This window comes from Fukomys damarensis, unplaced genomic scaffold, assembly GCF_012274545.1.
Source record: "Fukomys damarensis isolate Sample0158 unplaced genomic scaffold, DMR_v1.0_HiC HiC_scaffold_1, whole genome shotgun sequence".
NCBI lineage: Eukaryota > Metazoa > Chordata > Mammalia > Rodentia > Bathyergidae > Fukomys > Fukomys damarensis.
In genome coordinates, this window is record NW_022900913.1 from 46,160,423 (window position 1) to 46,181,014 (window position 20,592).

At 35.6% G+C, this 20,592-nt stretch overlaps 1 protein-coding gene across 2 annotated transcripts in view; it reads left to right on the forward strand.

Moving 5' to 3' along the window:
• Positions 1-81: 81 nt before the first annotated feature.
• Positions 82-20,592, forward strand: part of Zswim6 (zinc finger SWIM-type containing 6) — a 184,259-nt gene continuing 163,748 nt past the window's right edge. The window contains exons 1-2 of one of the 2 annotated variants that reach the window (XM_033761020.1): positions 82-472; positions 1,097-1,150. In XM_033761020.1, the coding sequence (XP_033616911.1) occupies positions 454-472; positions 1,097-1,150 (73 nt within the window). In that variant the 5' untranslated portion in view covers positions 82-453. Of the gene's footprint in view, positions 473-1,096; positions 1,151-9,281; positions 9,310-20,592 lie in introns of those variants that run through there. The other variant, XM_010626937.2, reaches the window with a different exon arrangement.

Below are 20,592 nucleotides of genomic sequence, written 5' to 3' on the forward strand. Positions count from 1 at the left end.
CGCGTCCCCCGCGCGGCTGCCCGGCGCGACCCGGCACTTTGTTCTCGTTTGCAGGTTTATTTGTGCCCGTTTCCATTTTCTCTCACCCTCTGAAAAAGGGGAACGCAAACAAAAGAGTCTCTCTTATTTCTTTTCTTGGCTTGTAAAGTAGAAGATATTTGACAAAGGCGAGAGAAGGACTTGTGATTTAAAGCTGCACACCCTCCTTTCTCTGACAGGCCATCAGAGTTATATCAAAATGCTGATTTTTAAAAAAAGCGTCCCTTGGTTCACCCCAAAATTTTTTCCTTTTTTTTTTTTTCCAGATAATCTTTTCCAGCCTTAGCAGTTGGAATGTTTGAACTAGACTGGAATGAACAATACTGTAGTGAAACTCCGCACTCTTAGTATTTTCCTCCTGATTGCCAGTGGTGCATTTTTTACCCCCTATAGTGTTAGTCTCCTTGAGGTTGCATGTTCAACGCTGTACCAGGTGAATGGGGATAGATTTGGAGGCATTTCTCTTTGATTTTTAACTTATTCTTGTCTCTCTTTCTGTGGTCGTTTCTTTTTATAGTCTTTGGGGTCTGGATAGTGCCCCAGGAGAATTAAAATTTGTTTTAATCTTGTCTGGTTAATTTGAATTCTAATGCAATCTGCAAACGTGATTTTCTGCATGGTCATTTATTTCCAAAGGTATCCCCCAGTGTTGCCTTTTCTATGCTCAGCACTCTCCTGGGGGTGGGGTGGGTTATTTGAGGTTATCCGTCCCTTTTCCCCCCTTTTTAACATTTAATTAACATTCTTTTAAGCATTCCTTTTTTGTTTCTTTGCTTGTTTCCTTGCGGATTGAAGCATCTATAGTTGCTCAGTATAACAAACTAGAGTGCGAATTTTTATGGCTTGGCTGGCAGTGTTGAGGTGTTTTTTTGTTGTTGTTGTTGTTTTTTGTTTTGTTTTGTCCCCCCCCTCCCCCTGTGCTTCACTCTGCTTGCAAGCAATGAGGAATGACAGGAGAGCACATAGGGAGGGTTTCTTGGCTGATTGCATTTAAGCGAGGAATTCACTGTGAAAATAAAGCCAAGGGGCGATAAATAAAAGATGCAATCTTCTCTAGGAGACAGACACACAGCGTGGGCTTTGCCTGCTTTCATCAGTGGAAGAGGCCTGGGTGAGTAGTTGTGAAAAGAATATAGTAACTTTCTGAATAGACCCCAAAGGAAAGGAGGGCCCTGAATGGAATTGGCTGTGGTGGATGAGAAGTGAAGAGTTTGAAGAGTTGACCTTCTAGTGCAGTTTGAAGGGTTAACTGCCACTTTGGAAACACGTAATGTGCTAAACAAGTGCTGTACAAATCGTGGAAAATATTCTTTATTCCTCTCTGAGTTAGCAATTTCCTTAACTTCCAAGTTGCAGTACTTGTGCCAGTCAGCTTAGACATGGGAGGGTGTTAAATGCCTGGCAGCTGGTGGCACAGAGAGGGAGAGAGAGGGAAAACTTCCAACCAGTCCCTCCCCTTAGTGGGGAATGGGAGAAGGTGGCAGGACTCAGTTCTAACTCTCATGTGGGGACAGTTTGAATTGGAATAGTAACTCAGGAGGCTTATTTTATGCTTGTGATAAGGTGGTTTTTCGGAATGTGTTTTGTTTCAGAATTTGAGATGGAAAAGAACAGAGTATTGTGTTGATAGCACCATAAGCAGTTTTCTGTTTCTGCACGTTTATGTTTGCTTTCATAGGAATTAGCCATTGACTTTTGTACCAAATTATAGCTACACTAGGGCTAAGTCGAATTGTTGAACTTTATTTTACATTTGTGCTTTTGAAGATTATCTAAGGCTCTGAGGGCAGAGAATTGGGCTTGCGAGAAATTAAGCCTGCTTGATGTAATTATTTTGCAATGCTTAGATTTTAAGCAGAAATTAAAAAGTAATAAAACCTTTGGTATACTAGTTGTAAGCAGTATCATATTTGATTGTAGGAGAGTTAGAGAAGCTGGGCGATTTTTATTAAATAATGATAATGAAAGGAATTTGCCTTTGTGGGTGCTGTTATTTCAGTAACATTGGCATCATTTAAGTAATGATTAAGAGGTGATTATGTAAATGATTTTCCCTAAATTTTTGCTTGAGAAAAAGCTTCCTCACTTAAATAAGTTAAAACTCAGATAGTGAAGGAAAAGACAGATAAATTTACATTAATGAAAATTTAAAATTTGTGTAAGGCTGAAAACACCATAATAAACCAAGATAAGCAGATAACGTAGACAAATATTTAGATCATATTTGATCAAAGGCTGGCAGAAAACTAACTGGTTAAAAAAGAGAGATGAATAACAGTAGGAAAATGGATAACATTTCAGAGACCAAGAAATGCAAATGGTTAATAAACATACTCTTTCGTTTTTACATAAAGTATAAATGAAATTCCACTTCTGTCTACCACATTGGTAAAGACTGTGCAGAGCTAGTTAGTAATACCCACAATTGGTTGGGGAGGTGGGAGAAATGAATGCTGCCTACCTTGCCACTAGGTACAATCTTTTTGTGTCATTTTAAGGAATTTATCATATGGATAATATTGATATAAGTGCATAAAGATGTTTTCTATGACAGTGATCATTGCAGTATGAAGTGCAGTCTGGTTTACAATACTGAAAAGCTGGAATCAACCTAAATTTCCATTAGAAGGATTAAGAAGTATTCAGTGGAATACAATGCAACCATGAAAAAGTAAAAGGATGAGTGACTAGACTTTCATTACTACTACTTTTGATATAATGTAAATTTTTTTATTAGTACATAATTATATTTGTTGTGGAGTGTTGGTACATGTACATAACATCTTGATTCTTTTTTTTTTCCCATCCCCTCCTCTCCCTATATTTCCCTACATATATTTAAATACAATAAAGGACTTTAGAATAATGCTGCAAGTTGTGTTTAAAATAAAGAAGACTCATGTGTCAATGCGTAACACATCTGGAAGGCTACACAAGCGACTCCGATGGAGAGAGCTGGTACTTTTGGAGAAGAGCAGTCAAGTGAATGGGCAGAGCTTTTACTGCTTTATGCTTGTCTTATTGTTGGTTTCTTTTTATACTAGAAGTCTATATTTTGTAATAAACAAAAAGTCATCCATAATTTAAAAATTTATATTATTTTAAGAAATCGGTGTTTGCATGTTTGTGCAGGCATGACTTGTGTGTGACCATGTGAATCCTTTCTGAAGACCTAGTGCCCCCTTTGGTTTTGAGACAGTGTCTCCCTATTTATGACTAAACAATCAATTTCTAAATAATTTGAGTTTTGTGTGAGAAGGCTGAGAAGGAATGAATTTCTGTTATTCAGTGGTACTGATTGAACCCAGGGCCTTTGCGCTGAGCTACATCCCAAACCTTTTCACAATTTTTTATTTCATTCTTTATTTTGGTCTAAGTTTCTCAGGCTGGGCAGAATTTGTGATCTTTCTGCCTCAGCTTCCAGAGTGCTCAGATTATAGCCATGTGTCATCATGCCTTGCTAAGAAATAAGTTCTAAAGGAAATTGTGCTTTTCTTTTTTTGATTATTGCTTTTGAGAGAAAGGAATATTACCTGGGATTTTATTAACACATTTTATTTGTTTGTTTTTGTTTATTGAGACAGGGTCTTGCTAGGTAGTTTAGGCAGAATTTAAATTTAACTGTGTGCCCCAGGCTGACCTCAAACTCTTGGGAATCTTGCCTCAGCCTCCTGAGTGCTGGGATTATAGGCATGTACACCACACCTAGTTAACACATTGTTAAGGTCTTTTCAGATAAATGACTTAAAAATTTGCTTTTTTTTTGAGTGACAGGGCTTTGAAAGGGGATCATTGTTAAAATTAAGGTGAATAAAAAATTTCAGTCAGTTTATTTTGATTTTCTTTACAGATCACTGATAACTAGAGATGTAATTCCAGATGCACTTTCAGAGTTGGGTGTTTGTTGCTTAGCTAGTACATTTTATTGAATGAATGTATTTTTTTTTCAGCTTTAATTGAGTTTATTGGTACATTTTAGGGATACAGTACAGTTACATTCATTGTTGGGATCTTGTACCTTTACATGACAAGTCTCTTGGTTCTCGTTTTTTTCCCCTTGTCCCTGCCCTTCCTTCACCCCCTCCTCCCTTCCCCATCTACAAACACTTTATTGAATGAATGTATTTTTAAGGTTTAAGTAATCCAGAACAATTTTGTATAGGATTCTGTGCTTTTTTCTGCCTTTTTTTATCCCTTAGTGCTGGGGTTCAAACCTAGCAACACCCACATGCTGGGCAAGTGCTTTAGTACTGAAATATGTCCCCAGCCATTTTCTGCCTTTTGAATACTGAAAAATTACATTAAAGAAATTTTGAAACTGGTCACATGTATGTTTGTTTGTTTTAGTGAGTTGAGGTGTTTAATTTGTTTACAATTGATTTTTTAAAGTATTTCAGTACCTAAAATGTCCTTTGTATTGTTCTAAGGGAAGGTGAATGTTTAGTTTTTAGGTGAGGAATACATGGCATTTTATTATGACACTCTGTTTCCCATGGTTGGTATTGGTTCAGTGAGGAAATACAGAGTGCTCAGTAGATAATATATTTTTTCAGCCAAAAGGCTCAAAATAATGGAAAAGTGGAACTGAAGATTTAGGTTAAATGAACTTCTACTCTTATTTCAATGTCATTTCTTGCTACACAGTTGTGTTGTGAGTACATCTTTAGATTACAAAGACCATCCTAATGTTTTTCCCTTTTGTGTGAATTTTTTCTTTGCAGATGTGAGACTTTGATACCTTCTTTTTAGAAGCACCAGGATGCATATGCAACATGTCCTTTAATAAGAGTTACTTACTTCAGGCCAGGGATTTAGCTCAGTGACGCTGTGTAAGGTCCTGAGTTTGATCCCCAGTACAAAAAAACAAAAAACAAACGAATAAAGGTCACTGCAAGTCAAACAGTTTAAGTCCATATTACCTTAAGTATGTTTTCTTGATTTTTAACATGTCTCTCCTGGGCCTCTTTTCATAATTCATCGCTATTTCATTCTAATCTTAATGTTTCACACAGTAAAACACAGGCCTGACTCATATTAAGTGGTTAAATGTGTGATTTTAGCAAATGTTTAGTGAACAGGATGGCAGTGAGGGGATGATGTGGTTTTTTTTTTCTTTTTTTAAGAAAGCTGTGCCTTTTAAATCTGAAATTGGATTAATGCTTTGTCTTAGGCTACTTTTCAGTGAAGCAAATTATTTTGGTAACTTTTATTATTTGGTAATGTCTATAAAAAAAGTCAGTGTTAGAAATTTTTATAGGGCAGTTATTAATCTGCTTTTGACTTAAACTGTTACATTAATAGGACAAATCACCTCTCCTTCCCAGAAAGCAGATTGTAAGTAAAATCCACAACACCATTTTTAGTTAGCTTCAGATTACCATGACATAATTTTAAAAATGGAACTTTCTCAAAATAATCTAGTTTGCTTTTGGTGTACTAGTCTTCGTTTAAATGTTTGGGGACTAGTCTAAATTTGAAAACATGAGCTATTTTCATACCCTTTTAATGCATGGGAAGAATCTCCTTCCTAGAAATTAATATCAATATCAGTCAGATCAATTATCAGTGATAATTTGGAGGAAAATATTAGATTTGTTTCATGGAAACTTTTACTTCTCTGTCCTAGCCCAATTCTCAGAAGTAAGAAGTGTGTTGGTGGAATTTATTTTAAAAAAACAAGTATCTTTTTAATTTTTTTCTTTCAGTGCCCTGTGCTACTAAGAATATGCTTTGTATTTGATTTTCAGTTCTTTAAAAATAGGATGCTTCCTTAATTTTTTCCTCTACAAAAAAGAAAAGCAAGCTTTGAAGACAGTGCAGTGCAAAATCTTGTCATTTTGAAGGTTCAGTTGATTTGAAACATTGACTTTCAACTGATAGTAATCTGGAGTAAGGGTATGTTAAATATTTTAAATCTGTAGGATTAAGTGGTAACTAGTTTTGTGTATTCTCTGTGATGTTCACAGGTGAGCAGAAAAAGATTACACATGAACTTAGCTCAAACTTGAATGTCACTCCAAGCATATTCTAGTGACCTCTGTGTACAGATGTGTTGTTCCATATGAACTATTTTTATAAATAAAATTCTCTTTTATTATGTTGTTTCTCAGAGCTGTGGGGATTTTTATAGATGAAAAGATAACATCAACTCCCCATCAACTTTCCCATTTTTTTTCAGATGAGAAAAGAAGCCCTGGCAAATGGGTTAATTGTCCAGAGCGGTATAGTAAATGGAAAAACATCAACTGTTTTTCTGTAGCTTGGGCTTTCAGCTATGCATTTGGGATGTTTGGAAATCTGAGAAGCCAGAGCAAGCATATATTCATGAATGACAAGTCTTAAGTTTTTTTTGGAAAGTTTCCCTTTTTTTACAGTTTCTTTGTACATAAGCTTTTCAGCCTATATCCAGATAATAACCCATCTCTCCCCTCAAAGGAGAAGGGTCCTGCACATTAAGATAGGCAAAAGTATTTTGGAGAGCTTATTTTATTGAATTTTATAAAAGTATTTCAAGATAGTGTTGTAATTTCAGGATATGTTCTAATGGCTTCAGTTCAGAAATGGTTTCAGCAGGCAAAATGCATGCAAATTGTAGTTATATTATGAGAGTAAAGTTCAAGAAGAGTTATGATTGCTACTTGTACAAAACTGTCATAGCTGCATGAGTGTAAACAAATGTATGGATATACCCATGTAGTAAAGAATTCACTGACAGTTTAAAGCGCTTAGGAAGAGCACCACATGTTAACACCCAGTACAATATTTAGTCTGAATTTAATGTGTTTTCAATATGTCCATACTGCATTTGACCTGTGTTTCTGTGTTGCAATTTTGTCAGTGAGTCTCCTCCTTTATAACCAGTAAATAATATAGACATAAGCCTCTAGGACGTACTCACTGTTCTTTCAGTAATAATCTAACCAGAAGATTTTCTTTATGATTTAGGGTAAGACTTCACTGAAGGAGTGGAATATGATTTGTGGTACGGTTTTTTTTTTTCTTTTTTTGTATTGAACCAAGGGCCTTCGTTACTGAGCTGCATATGCAGCCCCAATTTTATTTTTACTTTGAGACTCAGTCTCACTGGGTCATTGAGCTGCGCAGGCTGGGCTCCAACTTGTGATCCTCCTGTCTGAGCCTTGTATAGTGCTGGAATTATAGGTGTGGGCCACCATGCCTAGCTTGAATTCTTACTACAAGAACACTTAGTAGTAGTAAGAGTAGTAATAGCTAGCATTTATATAACTCTTAACCAGCTATTAGATACTGTTTTCTCTGTGCACATTGTATTTCTTATCAGCTCTAGATGGACTCTGTCATGCTCATCTTACAGATGAGGAAACCTGAAGCAGAAGCAAAAAATGACTTTTCTCCAAGGCCATACAAGCTAGTAAATAACAAGCAGACAGGGTCACCCCCTTGGCCTCTGTTCTTACAAGCATTACTGCCACTGATGTATCATCATTGCCTGTTTTAGAAGGTTATCTTTTTGTCTGCTTTTCAGAATGACTTTCATAGTGACCTGAATTTTAAATTTCGATTGTAGCTGTGATTTTAAAATGTGTATTTTTAAGTTTAATTTGAAGAACGTTATATTTTTTAAATGTATTTTTGTTTCCGTCTAGTCTGGAATTGAACCCAGGGTTTCACAAATGATAAGCATGTCCTGTACCACTGAGCTACAATCCCTGCTAAAAATGTCTTTTATGAATGATCTCAGCTTCAGAGGATGATTGTTTTGGGTGATGTTGTTCATCATCCATTGAGAAGTTGAATTTTTGAAAGAAAAATGACTTGCAGGTTAGGTCAGAGAGTGTATTTTAAAAAACTACATACATATCTAATTCTAAGACCCTTCTAAAGTACTCTGTATGGTGCTCGCTTTGGCAGCACATGTACTAAAGTAGCCTATATTTTCAAATTAATACTAGTTTTTACTAGTGGAGAGATTTGGCATTGGGAGGGTGTGCTTGGGACACTGAGTCACACTTTCAGCCTAGATTTGACATTCTTTGAAATAGTTTTATAGTTGTGTCCGTGCAGTTGTTGTACTGTGGTGTTAACTAGAGGGAGGCAATAGAATCTGTCAGTACATTTAAACTCTTAGGAACCCAGTAAGGTAATCAGATAAATTGGAAGCTCATTTAGTGAATTAATGTGCTTAAAATTCAGGTGACTGGCTGCTGCCTGGTCCTGCCTTATTTAACAGTATATTTACTTACAGCGTTTTTCATAGTTAATTGGTATCAGATCTCTACTATTTGAATGTATGTGGAAAATACACAAAAGAATATATTAATGATAAATGTAACATAACTTGGATCCACAGAATCAAATTTTAAGTTCTCTTATTTATGTTAGTTCAATTTAGAAGTTTATATGTGCTTGTTAAACATGTCTGTAAAGACTAGTAAATGCTTGCTGACAGTGACCACCATTTTTATGACTGAAGTACAGGTATTTTATTACTCAGGTACAAAGTACAAAGCCTGAACCCTTCTCAAGGACTGTTCTTGCTAAAGTTCTGCTCAGGTTGAAGGCATTATTATCTTCGTCATGCTGGATCTTTGCTCCTGCTGTGCCTTTCCATGCTCATTTCTGTGAAGAGACAGGACGTTTACAAATACTTGCCATAACTGGGTGAGGTGGTGAACACCTGTGATGCCAGTAGTTTGGGAGATTGAGGTAGCAAGATTGCAAGATTGAGCCCAGCCTGAGCAGTTCAGCAGCTTAGTGAGACCATGTCCCAAAATAAAAAATACAAAGGGCCAGGTTGAAGTTCAGTGCAGAGGCCCTAGTTCACTTCCCAGTACTGAAAACTAAATTGTCAGAAAATTCATTCCTAAAACTCAAATACCAGAAATTTGTGATCTGTCCATTGTAGGTGAGAAAACTTTTTAATGTGTTATCTACATTCCTTAGAACTTTGTTTTTAAAGCATTTTTCAAGATTATTAGCACTGGGCCGGGGATTTAGCTCAGCAGTTTGGTGGCCTGCCTTGCAAGCGCAAAGACTCGAGTTCAATCCCCGGTACCAAAAAAGAAAAAAAAAAAAAAAAAAGATTATTAGCACTTAGAGGATTTTTTGTTCTTTACTTGATCTTAGCCAAAAGGCTGAGAAACAGTAAGATTTTAAATTTTTGGTGCTTGTAGTTCTTCCTTCTTGCTGTTCTCCTGATAACACTTGTGCAATGTCCTTTATACTTTTCTGACAGTGATAAAGCCAAGGACCAAAATGACTGATGGCTGCTTGTGATGATGGTAGAATCAGGTGAGGCTTGAGAAGCAGAAGGGAAGCTTTGAGTTCAGCCCGTCTTGGAGGCCTAATTTCTTTCTCCCTTTGCTTTTCAGATTCCTTTCCTTTTCCTGTCTCTTGCCTCTGCTTTCCTTTTCTTGGGCATGGGACTAGTGAAGTGGGGTGTAGGAGGTGTAGTAGAAATCAGAAGTAACTGCCCACTGGGAGTTTATTCCATTTCCTTCTTTCTCTGCACTTGTCCTCTCTCCTTCCAATCTCCCTTGATTTAAGGAAATAAAGCTGAGGTCAGAAGGACCTGTGTGTTCCAGCTGCTGCTTAGTTGCTATTTTTAGCCTGGCCCTACACTAAGCTGGCACTAAGCCATGACGGCACAGAGCCAGAACTTTGTGGGACTGATGGCATATGTTAAAAACTAAACTTTTCATCAGATGGAACTAAGTTGCAAGCATATTCTGTGATGTGATACCATTTACCTGTACCTCTTAGAAATTCAATGTACTGTACGTTTATTTTTAGAAATGATTTAATTGTAGTCATCATGACTAATAAAACTCAAAACATAACATCGTTTATTTTATATAAGAGAAAGATTTAAAAATTGTCTTATCAGTTCATACATCTGGCTCAGTAATTTTGGTTTTGTGTGGCACAAGTAGGTGTGAAAATTACCTGATATATTCAGTATGCCTCAGCATCTTTAAAATTGCCATTGCTGTTGAAGTTCCGGATTCTGAATTGATTTATGTAACTATAGGTATCATCAGACATTTAAAAAAACACTTTTTTCTATAGTTGTCAGTGTTCTCTTTGCTAACATGTTAGTGTTTAGGGTTAGTTAATTCTCTGGTAATATATTTAACCCAGAATGCTTACTATTTATTCTTACAGGGAGTAGCTAGGTTTTAGTTGAAATAGCAGCATATGGGTCTAGATTTCGCCAACATGGAGATTTTTTTCAAACTGAATTTAAACTTTTAAGTGCATATGTAAACTTAGGAACTTACTTGATTACTTGTGCTCAAAATGAAAATTGTGTCTGTTCTTGAATAATTTGGTGAAGAATAGGATGACACGGCATAAATTTGTATCTTTGGAAGCGACTTTGATAAAGGTAGTATTCATATTTATGAATCAGTACATAGAAAAGCTGAGAGTATGTTAGAGATGATCTGTGCTGTCCTATGGACTTGCCTGTGAGTAGGAATAGAAACAATAATGACTTGCTTATTCAGTAGGAAGTGGTGTAATGTACTTGGATGTGCTAGGTGTCAGGAGAGCATTAGTTGGTGCATTGATCGGACACCCTTCCTAAGATAGTACAAAATAATTGGCCAAAATAACTACAGATAGAATCAAATCAATTTCTTCTTTATTTTGTCTTTAAGGTTGGTATTGGGTGAATTTTGCTGAATTTTTGTGAAAAATAAAAGAAGCATATATTAAGTGATATAGTGTGAATGGTGAATTGCTATTCTAATAGCTTACAAAAGGGCAGATGTTTTAAGATTTACTTACATTTTTCATCTTAAAACAAACATGCTTACATTTTGGAGAAGAGCAAGTTGGTCAGTTTATTATCTTTGATCTAAGAATATTTTATTTCTTAGGGTCAAAAATTTCATTAGAAATAAAGTCTTGAGGATAGAGAGTATTAAGTACATTGAACTGTATCACATAGTAGGAAATATACCATGTGGTATTATGTTATGCTGTAGTTAGAGGTTATGGTCATCACTTGAAAGTGGTTTGGAGATCATCAGTTAATATATCAATGTATCTCTATAGATATGCATGTATAATTCAATGTGTATTTACTGGATAGTAATAAGTGACTATTTTATGGCTTCTTAAATTTTGAGTCATATAAATGATGTTGGCTTCAGCTTAAGTAAGCTTGATTAAAACCAAAGCCCTATAGGTCATTTTAGAATAGACTAATGATTTTTTTGTTTGTTTGTTTGTTTGTTTTTTTTACCAGGGATTGAACCCCAGGTCCTTGCACTTCCGAGGCAGGAGGCTGAACCACTGAGCAAAATCCCCAGCCCCATAGACTACTGAGTCTCACTTTGTAGTTCAGTCTGGCCTTGAACTCACTAAGAAGCCCAGACTGGTCTGGAACTTGTAGCCTCCTGAGTATGGGGATTACAGACATGCACCACTATGTCTGGCATCTCTTTTAACAATACAAAATGTACTTATTTTTTAAAAATTAATTTTATTGGCACATTTAATATCTACAATTATATTGTATACATTCATCATTGGAAATTTGCACCTTTACATGATCCATCTTGGTTCTCAATTTTTCCCCATTTCTGTCTTCCCTTCAACCCCTCTACATCTATCTACAAAGACTTTGTTTCTATTTTAAAATTTTCTCATATTCCATTCCCTTTCTTTCTTTAAAATACATTTTCAAAATCATTTCAGCAGATTTAAATTGCACTCAAAATTTTTCATGCTGTTATTAAAATTTTTTATTTTTGTATTTTATGATTTTAGATGTGTTAGAAAATTGGTGATAGAGCTAGTCATTGAATTTATTCAAAATATAGTGTTAAGTATTAGGTCTGAATTTGTATCAGTAGCTTATGCTTAGCAGTAGCTTGTCTTTTGTTGGCAAATAGTTAAACTTCTGAGCTCTAGTGCTTTTCTGTGAATTTTTTGGACATAATAATATGATTTATATCTCCTACACTGTATGTTTGTGTGTCTGTATATTGTAGAGGTGGTGGTGGTAGGTTTTAAACTCCAACACAAAACATTCAAATAGTCATGATCAGATAATAAGGGATTCTCCCAAGCCTGCTCCTAGGAAGGTATATTTCATTGGGCTGTATATTTAATGTTATTATATAAAAACTTAGGTTTACCTCTTGCTTTTTCCTCTTCATACTTCCTGATGAAGATAAAAGATGTTATAATTCAAAATGTATCTAAGTTCAATGTCTTTAGGTTCAAAAAGTCTTTTTTTATTGAGTTTATTGGTACTTTTTAAGTATACAGTACAGTTACATTCATCATTGGGATCTTGTACCTTTACATGACAGGTCTTGGTTCTCATTTTTTCAGTATACAGTAGTTACATTCATCATTGGGATCTTGTACCTTTACATGACAGGTCTTGGTTCTCATTTTTTCCCTGTACCCCTGCACTCCCTTCACCCACTCCATCCTCTCCTATTTACAAATACTTTGGTTCCAATTTTTCCTTTTCTCATATTTTCCCCCTTCTTTCCTTTCCCCTACCCTTCCCACTTCCCCTACACCTTTTGCCCTTTTCTTCCTATTTCATATTATCACACAATTTGGATCTTATTTACACTTTTAGTTTTTCACACCAGAAAAACTATTCAGTATTTCTACATGTGTCTTATTTATTTCTCTTAAGAGTATGGCCTCAATATGCATCCGTTTTCCTATGAATGACTCTAGTTTCTAATTCTTTATGGCTGAGTAGTGCTCCATTTTATAGAAAAGCCACATCTTTATCCAGTCTCCAACTGATGGGCAACTGGGCTGTTTCCAGGTTTTAGCTATTACAAACTGTGCTGCTATAAACAGGGTGTGTATATATCACTGTGGTATGATTCTTTTAATTCTTTTGGAAAGATACCCAGTTCAAGGAGTCTTAAGTTAGAGTTGTTTACTGACTACTGAATTTCTAAAAGACTAGGTTGAAAGTTGCTCTTTTCTTCTTCAATCCTTTTGAGTTGTGGAACAGTTCTTCATTCTTTTCAATTTGCCTTTTTAATAATTTAAAACTTAGCTATTGTCTCCCCATTTTTATGGTACTGGGGATTGAGCCCAGGGCCTATGCACTGAGCTATATCCCCTGGTCATTTTTCTCTTTTCTAATTTTTTGAGACAGGATATTGCTGAGTTGCCCAGGCTGGACTTGAACTTAGGGTCTTTCTGCCTCACCTTCCCATAATACCAGGATCGCAGATAATGTTCCATCACAACTTGAACGAAATACTTTAAGAAATTTTATTTAATATAAAACATTGTGTACCTTGTGTATCTTCATACTGTAATTTTTTTTTTTCTAATAGCGGATCAGTCTATTTAGATAGCTGGTTTCCTTAGGAGGTGAGGAACTATAAATTGCTCTTGAGTGAGAGTATAAATAGGCCTTCTGAAATTCTACAAGGAGGTTGTTGAAGAGACCCAACCTGGTCACATTTGGTCTTTTCCAAACTTTAATAACACAGCTCATCTTTAATGTAAAAATTGGAGGAAATGAAAGCTTCTAAAGAGAATCAGTATATCAAATGCTATGTAGGATTTCAGATTTCTAAGCATCTTTGATAGAGGGACCCATCAATTGGCTAATCACATTGACTCAAAATATGTAAATCTGTAAAAAATAGTGGTATACTGTCATGGGATCATTTTGAGTTTCCTTTGTTTAATAGATATCTCTAGTTTTTTGTGGGGCATGGGAATTAGAACATTTCCTTTGGAAAAAAATAGTGTCGAATTTTAAATGGAGAACAGCCAACTATTTATGGTATCAGTGCAGTGTATGCACAGTAAACATTAAAATGTCACTTTAATGAATGATGGAGTTAGCTTATATGCCAGACCTCTGGATGCCTGAATGAAATTATCTTAGCTGAAAAAAATAGCTCCAAATTTTACTATTTGACTTTCTGAATTTTGAGTTCCTGTAACTTAATCTTTGTGAGGCAGTTGAGTAAGAATATGACCGACCATTGGATAGAAAGGTATGTTGGTTTTTAGTATTGGGTTTATCATTATTGCACTTCAGCAGATGCTTTGTAAGGTTTCTTTCTCTTTTATTCTTTGTGAGAATCTTTCCTTCTAGTGCCAACCAAAAAGCTATTCTGAAAGCAATTTATTTATTCTGAAAGCTTTGGTGATGATTCCAGCTTCTAAATAGAAAATAATTTGGGTGTTCCATGAAGAATAGTATTTTGAGTTAACCGAGTAAACAACTTTGTATTGTAAATGCCTTTGGGAAGAGATTTCCTTTTTCTCTCATTTGCTATTTAACTTTTTAAAGACATTGTTAAGACAAAATTTAGTTTTCTGAAAACTTTTCCCCCCCAGGTGAGTTGCAAAGCACATATAATTTAAAAACATCCATAAAGTCTTAGACATTGGGAATAGACACTGGCCAGTTAGTAGGAATATTTTGTAAACTGGCTCTAGAAAATGCTGATAATATTCCCTTGAGGTGAAATTTGCTCGAGACTTAGTTTTGTATAAAACAGGTTGCACCAAGCAACTGAATAGTATTTTTGCAGTAAAAGTATATTCTCAGTACCTGACTCCTAAGAGGGATGGGTTATCCAAATATTGGGCAATCATCAATTCTCATTTGCCTAGTGAGTCTTGATTTATGGTTCTTTTCTAGGCAGTCACCCCTTTCACTCTTAAAAGTGTTTTAGTTTAGATGATAAAGCCTATGATTACTCCAGCCATATATCTTAATTCCCAGAAGAACAGGAAAGAAATAAGTCAATTTAAAATTATATACTTTGTATGTGCACCTGTATGTGTTTTGTTGTCTGGATGTGTTTGTGTGTTTGTGTGTATGTGTGTAGGAAGGAAGGGAAGGAGGAGTTGTGTTGGACCTTTGGCTTATCTCAGGTCTTCATGAGAGGGCTCTGCACAATTTCTTTCAGATAGGAAATCCTTGATTTTTCTGTGGGTTCTTGCTCAGACCAGAAAAGAGTTAAAATATCCTTTATTTTTTGTAACTTAAAGATAGGTACATTATCATATTCTTTTTTTGAAGTTGTGTTTTAGCACTTGTGTATTAGTAATAAATTGCTGTTTGCACATTTCTTAATCTGAGTTTGATGATCACAGGTACTGCTCATTTTAGGTCCTTGCAGTTAGCCACTTTTTGTGAGCATATGGTATTATTGATCACATGACTATGAGCCTGGAGGAGATGCCTAAGCCCTAAGAAGTCTAGAGGGCTCTTTTCTGGCTTGTCTCAGTACCTGTGCTTCTAGGCAGGTCACTTACGGTTCTGAACTTCCTCCAGGCCTTACAAAATGTGAAGAATTATACTTAAGTCACTTCTGTCCTGAGGCTGCTAAGAGGCCTTTGTAGGCATACATGAAAGTATTTGAATTCCAAAGAATTATATAAAAATATTTTTATACAAGGTTTCAGTTCTATTTACATTCCTCCATCTATTATTTCCTTGTTTTCTGAATTTTTGAAAACTGCAATAGTCATATATTAGTATTGTAATTAGAAAAGAGAAACCTTTAAAAAATCTGGCCTGTTACCCTTAAAAGACTAAATTTTGCTATCCACAGAGTAAGTTTTGTTATTTATTACAATTGTTGCTTGTTTTTATGTAGCTAAACAAAGCAACTATTATTCAACAAGGTATTCTTTGGTTTAATTTCTCAGGGTTTTTTTTTTTAATTCTAATGATTGATGAGTTCACTTGTAACTCTAGAATTCTGAGAATGGAAAATGGAATGGCTGGAATCAGTGGATATTCATGAAAAGCTTGTACAGTTTGTGGATAAACCTAGTCACTGGAATTTAGGCTTTCTTATGCACTCAACTCGGGCAAATAGAGGCCGGAAGAATACATAATTTTCTCAGTTTCAGACCTATGTTTCTGACTTCTTTAAGTTATATAACTACTTAAAATCAGTACTCCCTTCTTTTGGAATCTTGCATCACTAAATAAAGTTTTCCCCTGATTTAAAGATTTTGAAATAAAATATTCAAAAAACTTGCAAGTGAAGTTTTAGGAATTTATTATGAAATGAAATTGTGTGTGTGTGCGTGTGTGTATGCATGTGTGCGTGTGTGTTTTAAATTTTATTTATTTCTGGGTGTTCTCCTAAGACCTTCTTTTGGAAAGCCCTGGTAATAAGGTCCTGAACCATCTACTTAGTTCTCTTATCAGCTATCCAAAAGTTAATGTCTAGTGAAATTGAGACTGTATTAGTTATCACGTCATGCATTTTTTTCTTTTCCTGACCTGTTAACAGCCTTTCTGCACATATCATTTGTACCATAAAGCTGTTTAAAAAATTTTATTTGCTATCTGTTTGTATACATGTAAGTATATAGGTGTGACCTTCATGTGTACATGTGAGTGTTAGTTGACTTGTGAACTTTGGACAGGCAGGGATCAGCTCTTAGACTGCAGCTGCAACCAGTGTGATGCCTCTTCCTTCCCTGTATAAAACCTTTAATGGCTTCCTTTTGCTCATAGAATTAAAGTTATGAGTGTGCAAGGCTCAGCATGGCCCAGCCTTGACTCCCTGCCTCCTGCACAGGGTCTCCCTTGCCTTTCAGCTCCAGCAAGCTGCCCCAACACCTCTCTTGGCCCATTTTCATTTTTCTACATAGAACATTCTTTGTCTGGTTCATGCCCTCATTGTCAGAAATACGTCTAAAAATTCTATCATTTGTAACCTTAATCATAATTTTCTATGTGACTTTTTAAAACTACCTCCCTTGTTAGATTGTAAGCTCCAGGAGGGCAGAAACTATATATATCTATATCTATATCTATATCTATATTTATATAGATATAGATATATCTGTCTATGTATATGTGTTTCTATCCACAGCTCCTTGGGCAACCTTTTATCCATGTAGTTTGATCTCAATAAAAGTGTGTTGAACAAATGAATAAAGGAAGTGTGTTTTACTTTGGGAAGATTTAACTCTTTAAGAAGAGACAATGCTTTCATTCAGTGGTTCTATCATTCTACATGTGTTGACATAAAAGAATGTGCCAGTTGAAAAAAATATAGCCTTATTGTGTGTTTGTGGTTTATAATTTTGTGCCACTCCCAGATTCTCTAAAGGTACATTGGTATTGACCTCTGTTGTTTGAGGAACTTTCTTAGAAGAGTTTGAGAAGATCTTCGCTTTTTATATGAGATACTTTATCACAGTCAGTTGTATTGGGATACAAGTTTATATGACATGGACTTAGAAATTCAGTTTGGCATGTATTATGGGAAAAACCAAAGGACCTTTTGTTTGCAGCCACAAACACAGGATGGTAGGTATGAAGGAGGGTGGTAGGCCTTTTCAGTTTTCTTGGATGAGTACTTGTATTTGGTCATGATGGACAGAACACTGCCTGACAGGGCTCATTTCAGGGTTCCTGTGGGCCACAGCAAGGCTATGGAATATTTTTCCTGTCAGTTACTGTGTGCATTCTTGTGCTTGGCTTTTCTTTTTCAGTCTTTTGTTATTTTAACCTTTGCTTCTTACTGTTAATCATACAGAAAAGTAGCAGACAAAAATAACGTGTGTAAGAAACCAAAAATTTAAACTTTTTCAGTATCTTCTTTTGGGCGAGGATTAGAATCAGCTGTAATTTGAAATTTATATTTGTGTACCATTTATATAGTTGCAACTATAATATGTACTGCTTTTTGTAAGGCACTCATTCTGTGCTTTACCAAAATAGTCTGCAGCCCTCATAACAACTTTTGGAAAAAGGCTCCTCATTCCATGAGAGGGAAATAAATGTGGGATACTAAGGCACTTGTCTGGCAGCATCTGTCATATGTGTGGTAGATCTGGATACCCAGGCCTCCCCCTCTCAGCTGGAAGCTTTTTTGTTATACCACATTCTTTTCTAAATGTTGCTGAGAGCAATTTTTCTCGTGTTTGAAGGAAGCCATTCAGAGAACACTGTTCTACATTTTCTGAATATGTTTACATTTTTTTCTCCTTGATAAAAGTAATGAGTATGTGTCCCAGCATGATGTGTAGCACCTTCTCCTTGGAGTTGATGCTATACTCAGTTATTTTTTTTCCTTTGGTGGACTTAAAAAATAGTTTGAGTTACATTAATAGTCTGACTAAACAATTACTATTTTCTCTCAGTTGCTTGATTTTAGTAGGACTCATGGGGCAGTGTATGTAGGAAAGACTTGAAAGAGAAGATTACAGTAGCAAGCTGGGTGATGCAATTGAGATGCACACAAGTCTTATTAGAAGGTGGCTGTGTGCTGGAGGTTGGGTTAGTGGATTTGTTACAGGATTCAGCAGGTTGCTGAAGGCTTGGGGCATTCTCTTACCAGATTACAGTTTGGAGATCCTTCAGACTCCTGTAACGGCCTTAACATTTCTTTTTCCCTTTTAGTTTTAGAAACCTCTTGTTTGCAGGACAAAGGAGTAGGTTTGTTTTTCTAGCACCATCCAGGTCTAGAACTGTATCTTATATTCCCTTCTCAAATTAGTGAATTGCTTATGTGCAACATTTATTCCATAGCTGAGTCTTTCTGGAGCATCTGTATCTTTCTGCGTGGTCTGGGCACAAATTAAAAGCTTAGGAAGTTTATATGACTTGTCATAATTTCAGCACCTTATTAATGTGTGTGTGTGTGTGTGTGTGTATATATATATATATATATATATATACACACACACATTTAACTAACATGTGTTTTTGTCATATAAAAATCCACCTATGCTCACATGATTGCTGAAACTAAGTGAAGTCTGCTTTTTATGACCAAGTTATAGGATGAGTAATTACTCTCTAGAGTGAATGGTTCAAAATGAAATAACTATGCCTAAGGTGTGATGTGACACCAGATGTATTTAAGCCCCAAAGGTATGCAATTATCTCACTATTTTTGCACATATGTGCATTTATATTTAAGGCAAGTTTTATGTGCAAAAGAAAATTTACTCTTTGATAAGTGAAGGAATAATCATTATTTTTGAAGGATTCAGATGATGTTGGGTATTAGGAGAGAAAAGATGCCCTCTGCAATCTTTAGGGCATAATTTAAAATGAATTCATCACTAGGTTTTAGACTAAACCAGTATGATGACTCTGGATTTCAAGTATATTTCTCAAGAGTCCAGGTTTGTGATTCAATTTGCCTCTTTATTCAGTGACTTTGTATAAACCCCACTCTCTGACTGTTTTTATTTGTTTGTTTGTTTTTTGGTACTAGGGATCAAACTCAGGACCTTACTCTTGTGAGGCAGGCCCAATGCCATTGAGCTAAATCCCCGGCCACTCTCTGACTTTTTTTTGACCATCAGTTGTATTAATTAAAGGTAATACCTGTACCTTGACTTTCTACTTAAAAACGCTTGTAAGTACATGTACATTTAAAACTTTATATACAGGTTATCTGTCTGGTCTCATTTTTCTGATCATGAGTAATGAAGTAATTACACGAAAATCACAGTTCTAGTCACATTAGGTGAGTTAACTGTGCTGCTTCTGGGTGGTGTGAAATGATTGGGTAACATCAGCCCCCCCCCCCATCAGAGGACCAAATACTTCAGCTTGGAGATTTAGGTTGGTAGCTATGAATTTACCTCCCTGTTCGCAAGCCCAGGAGATGGGAATCCTTAGCCTGGGGACTAGTGAAGGCCTATAGTGGCTGCCGTCTTCCCTTGGGCTGAGAGAAAGGCAAGTTGAGATTTGGCCTGGCTTAGGGACTTCAACTGAAAAGCAGAGTTGATAATCTGTTTACAGTGTGATTCTCTTGAGAGGCTTTTAGGTGACAGGATTTGAAATGTTAACGGGATTTTGAACTAAGTGAGAACACATTTAAAGCTTTAAACTCTTAAAATTGTAATTTTTAAGTAAATATGAATAAAGCATAATAGGTTGTGGCTACTCTGGTAAACATAAGTATGTTCAATGAAGAGAAGGGCAAATTTCTATCTATCTATGAGTAGCCACTAGTCACATGTCATTCGAACATTTGAGATGTGACAGGACAGAGTTAAGATGTGCTGGAAATGTAAAATGTATACCAGCTTTTGAAATGATAATATTTTGTGTTAAATGTATTAAAATTAGTTTTACTTTTTAAAATAACAACTAGAAAATTAATACTACATATCTGTTTCACATTTTCTTTTATTAGTGGGGATCTGTAGGCCCTTTGGTCTTATAACAGATTCTTACATACACAACTTGGCTATGATTTGAGTACATATTTGAACTGAAATCTTTGCCAAAATCTAAATGCTCTGTGGTGATTCTTAAGACCTAGTCACAGTACACTGAGCTGTGATTTTAATTACCTTTTAAATTATTTGAGACTTTTTCAGTCTTTTATTTCTAAGGTGGAATAACTACTGATTATTTGGTATTGGCTAAGTTTTTTCTGATAATGAGAGTATAAATTTGTTTTACTTTCATCATAAATTTGCTGTGTTATGGAATTTTTTTTTCCAGCTTTAATTGAGTTTATTGGTACATTTTAGGGATACAGTACAGTTACATTCATTGTTGGGATCTTGTACCTCTACATGACAAGTCTTGATTCTCATTTTTTCCCCTTTTCTCTC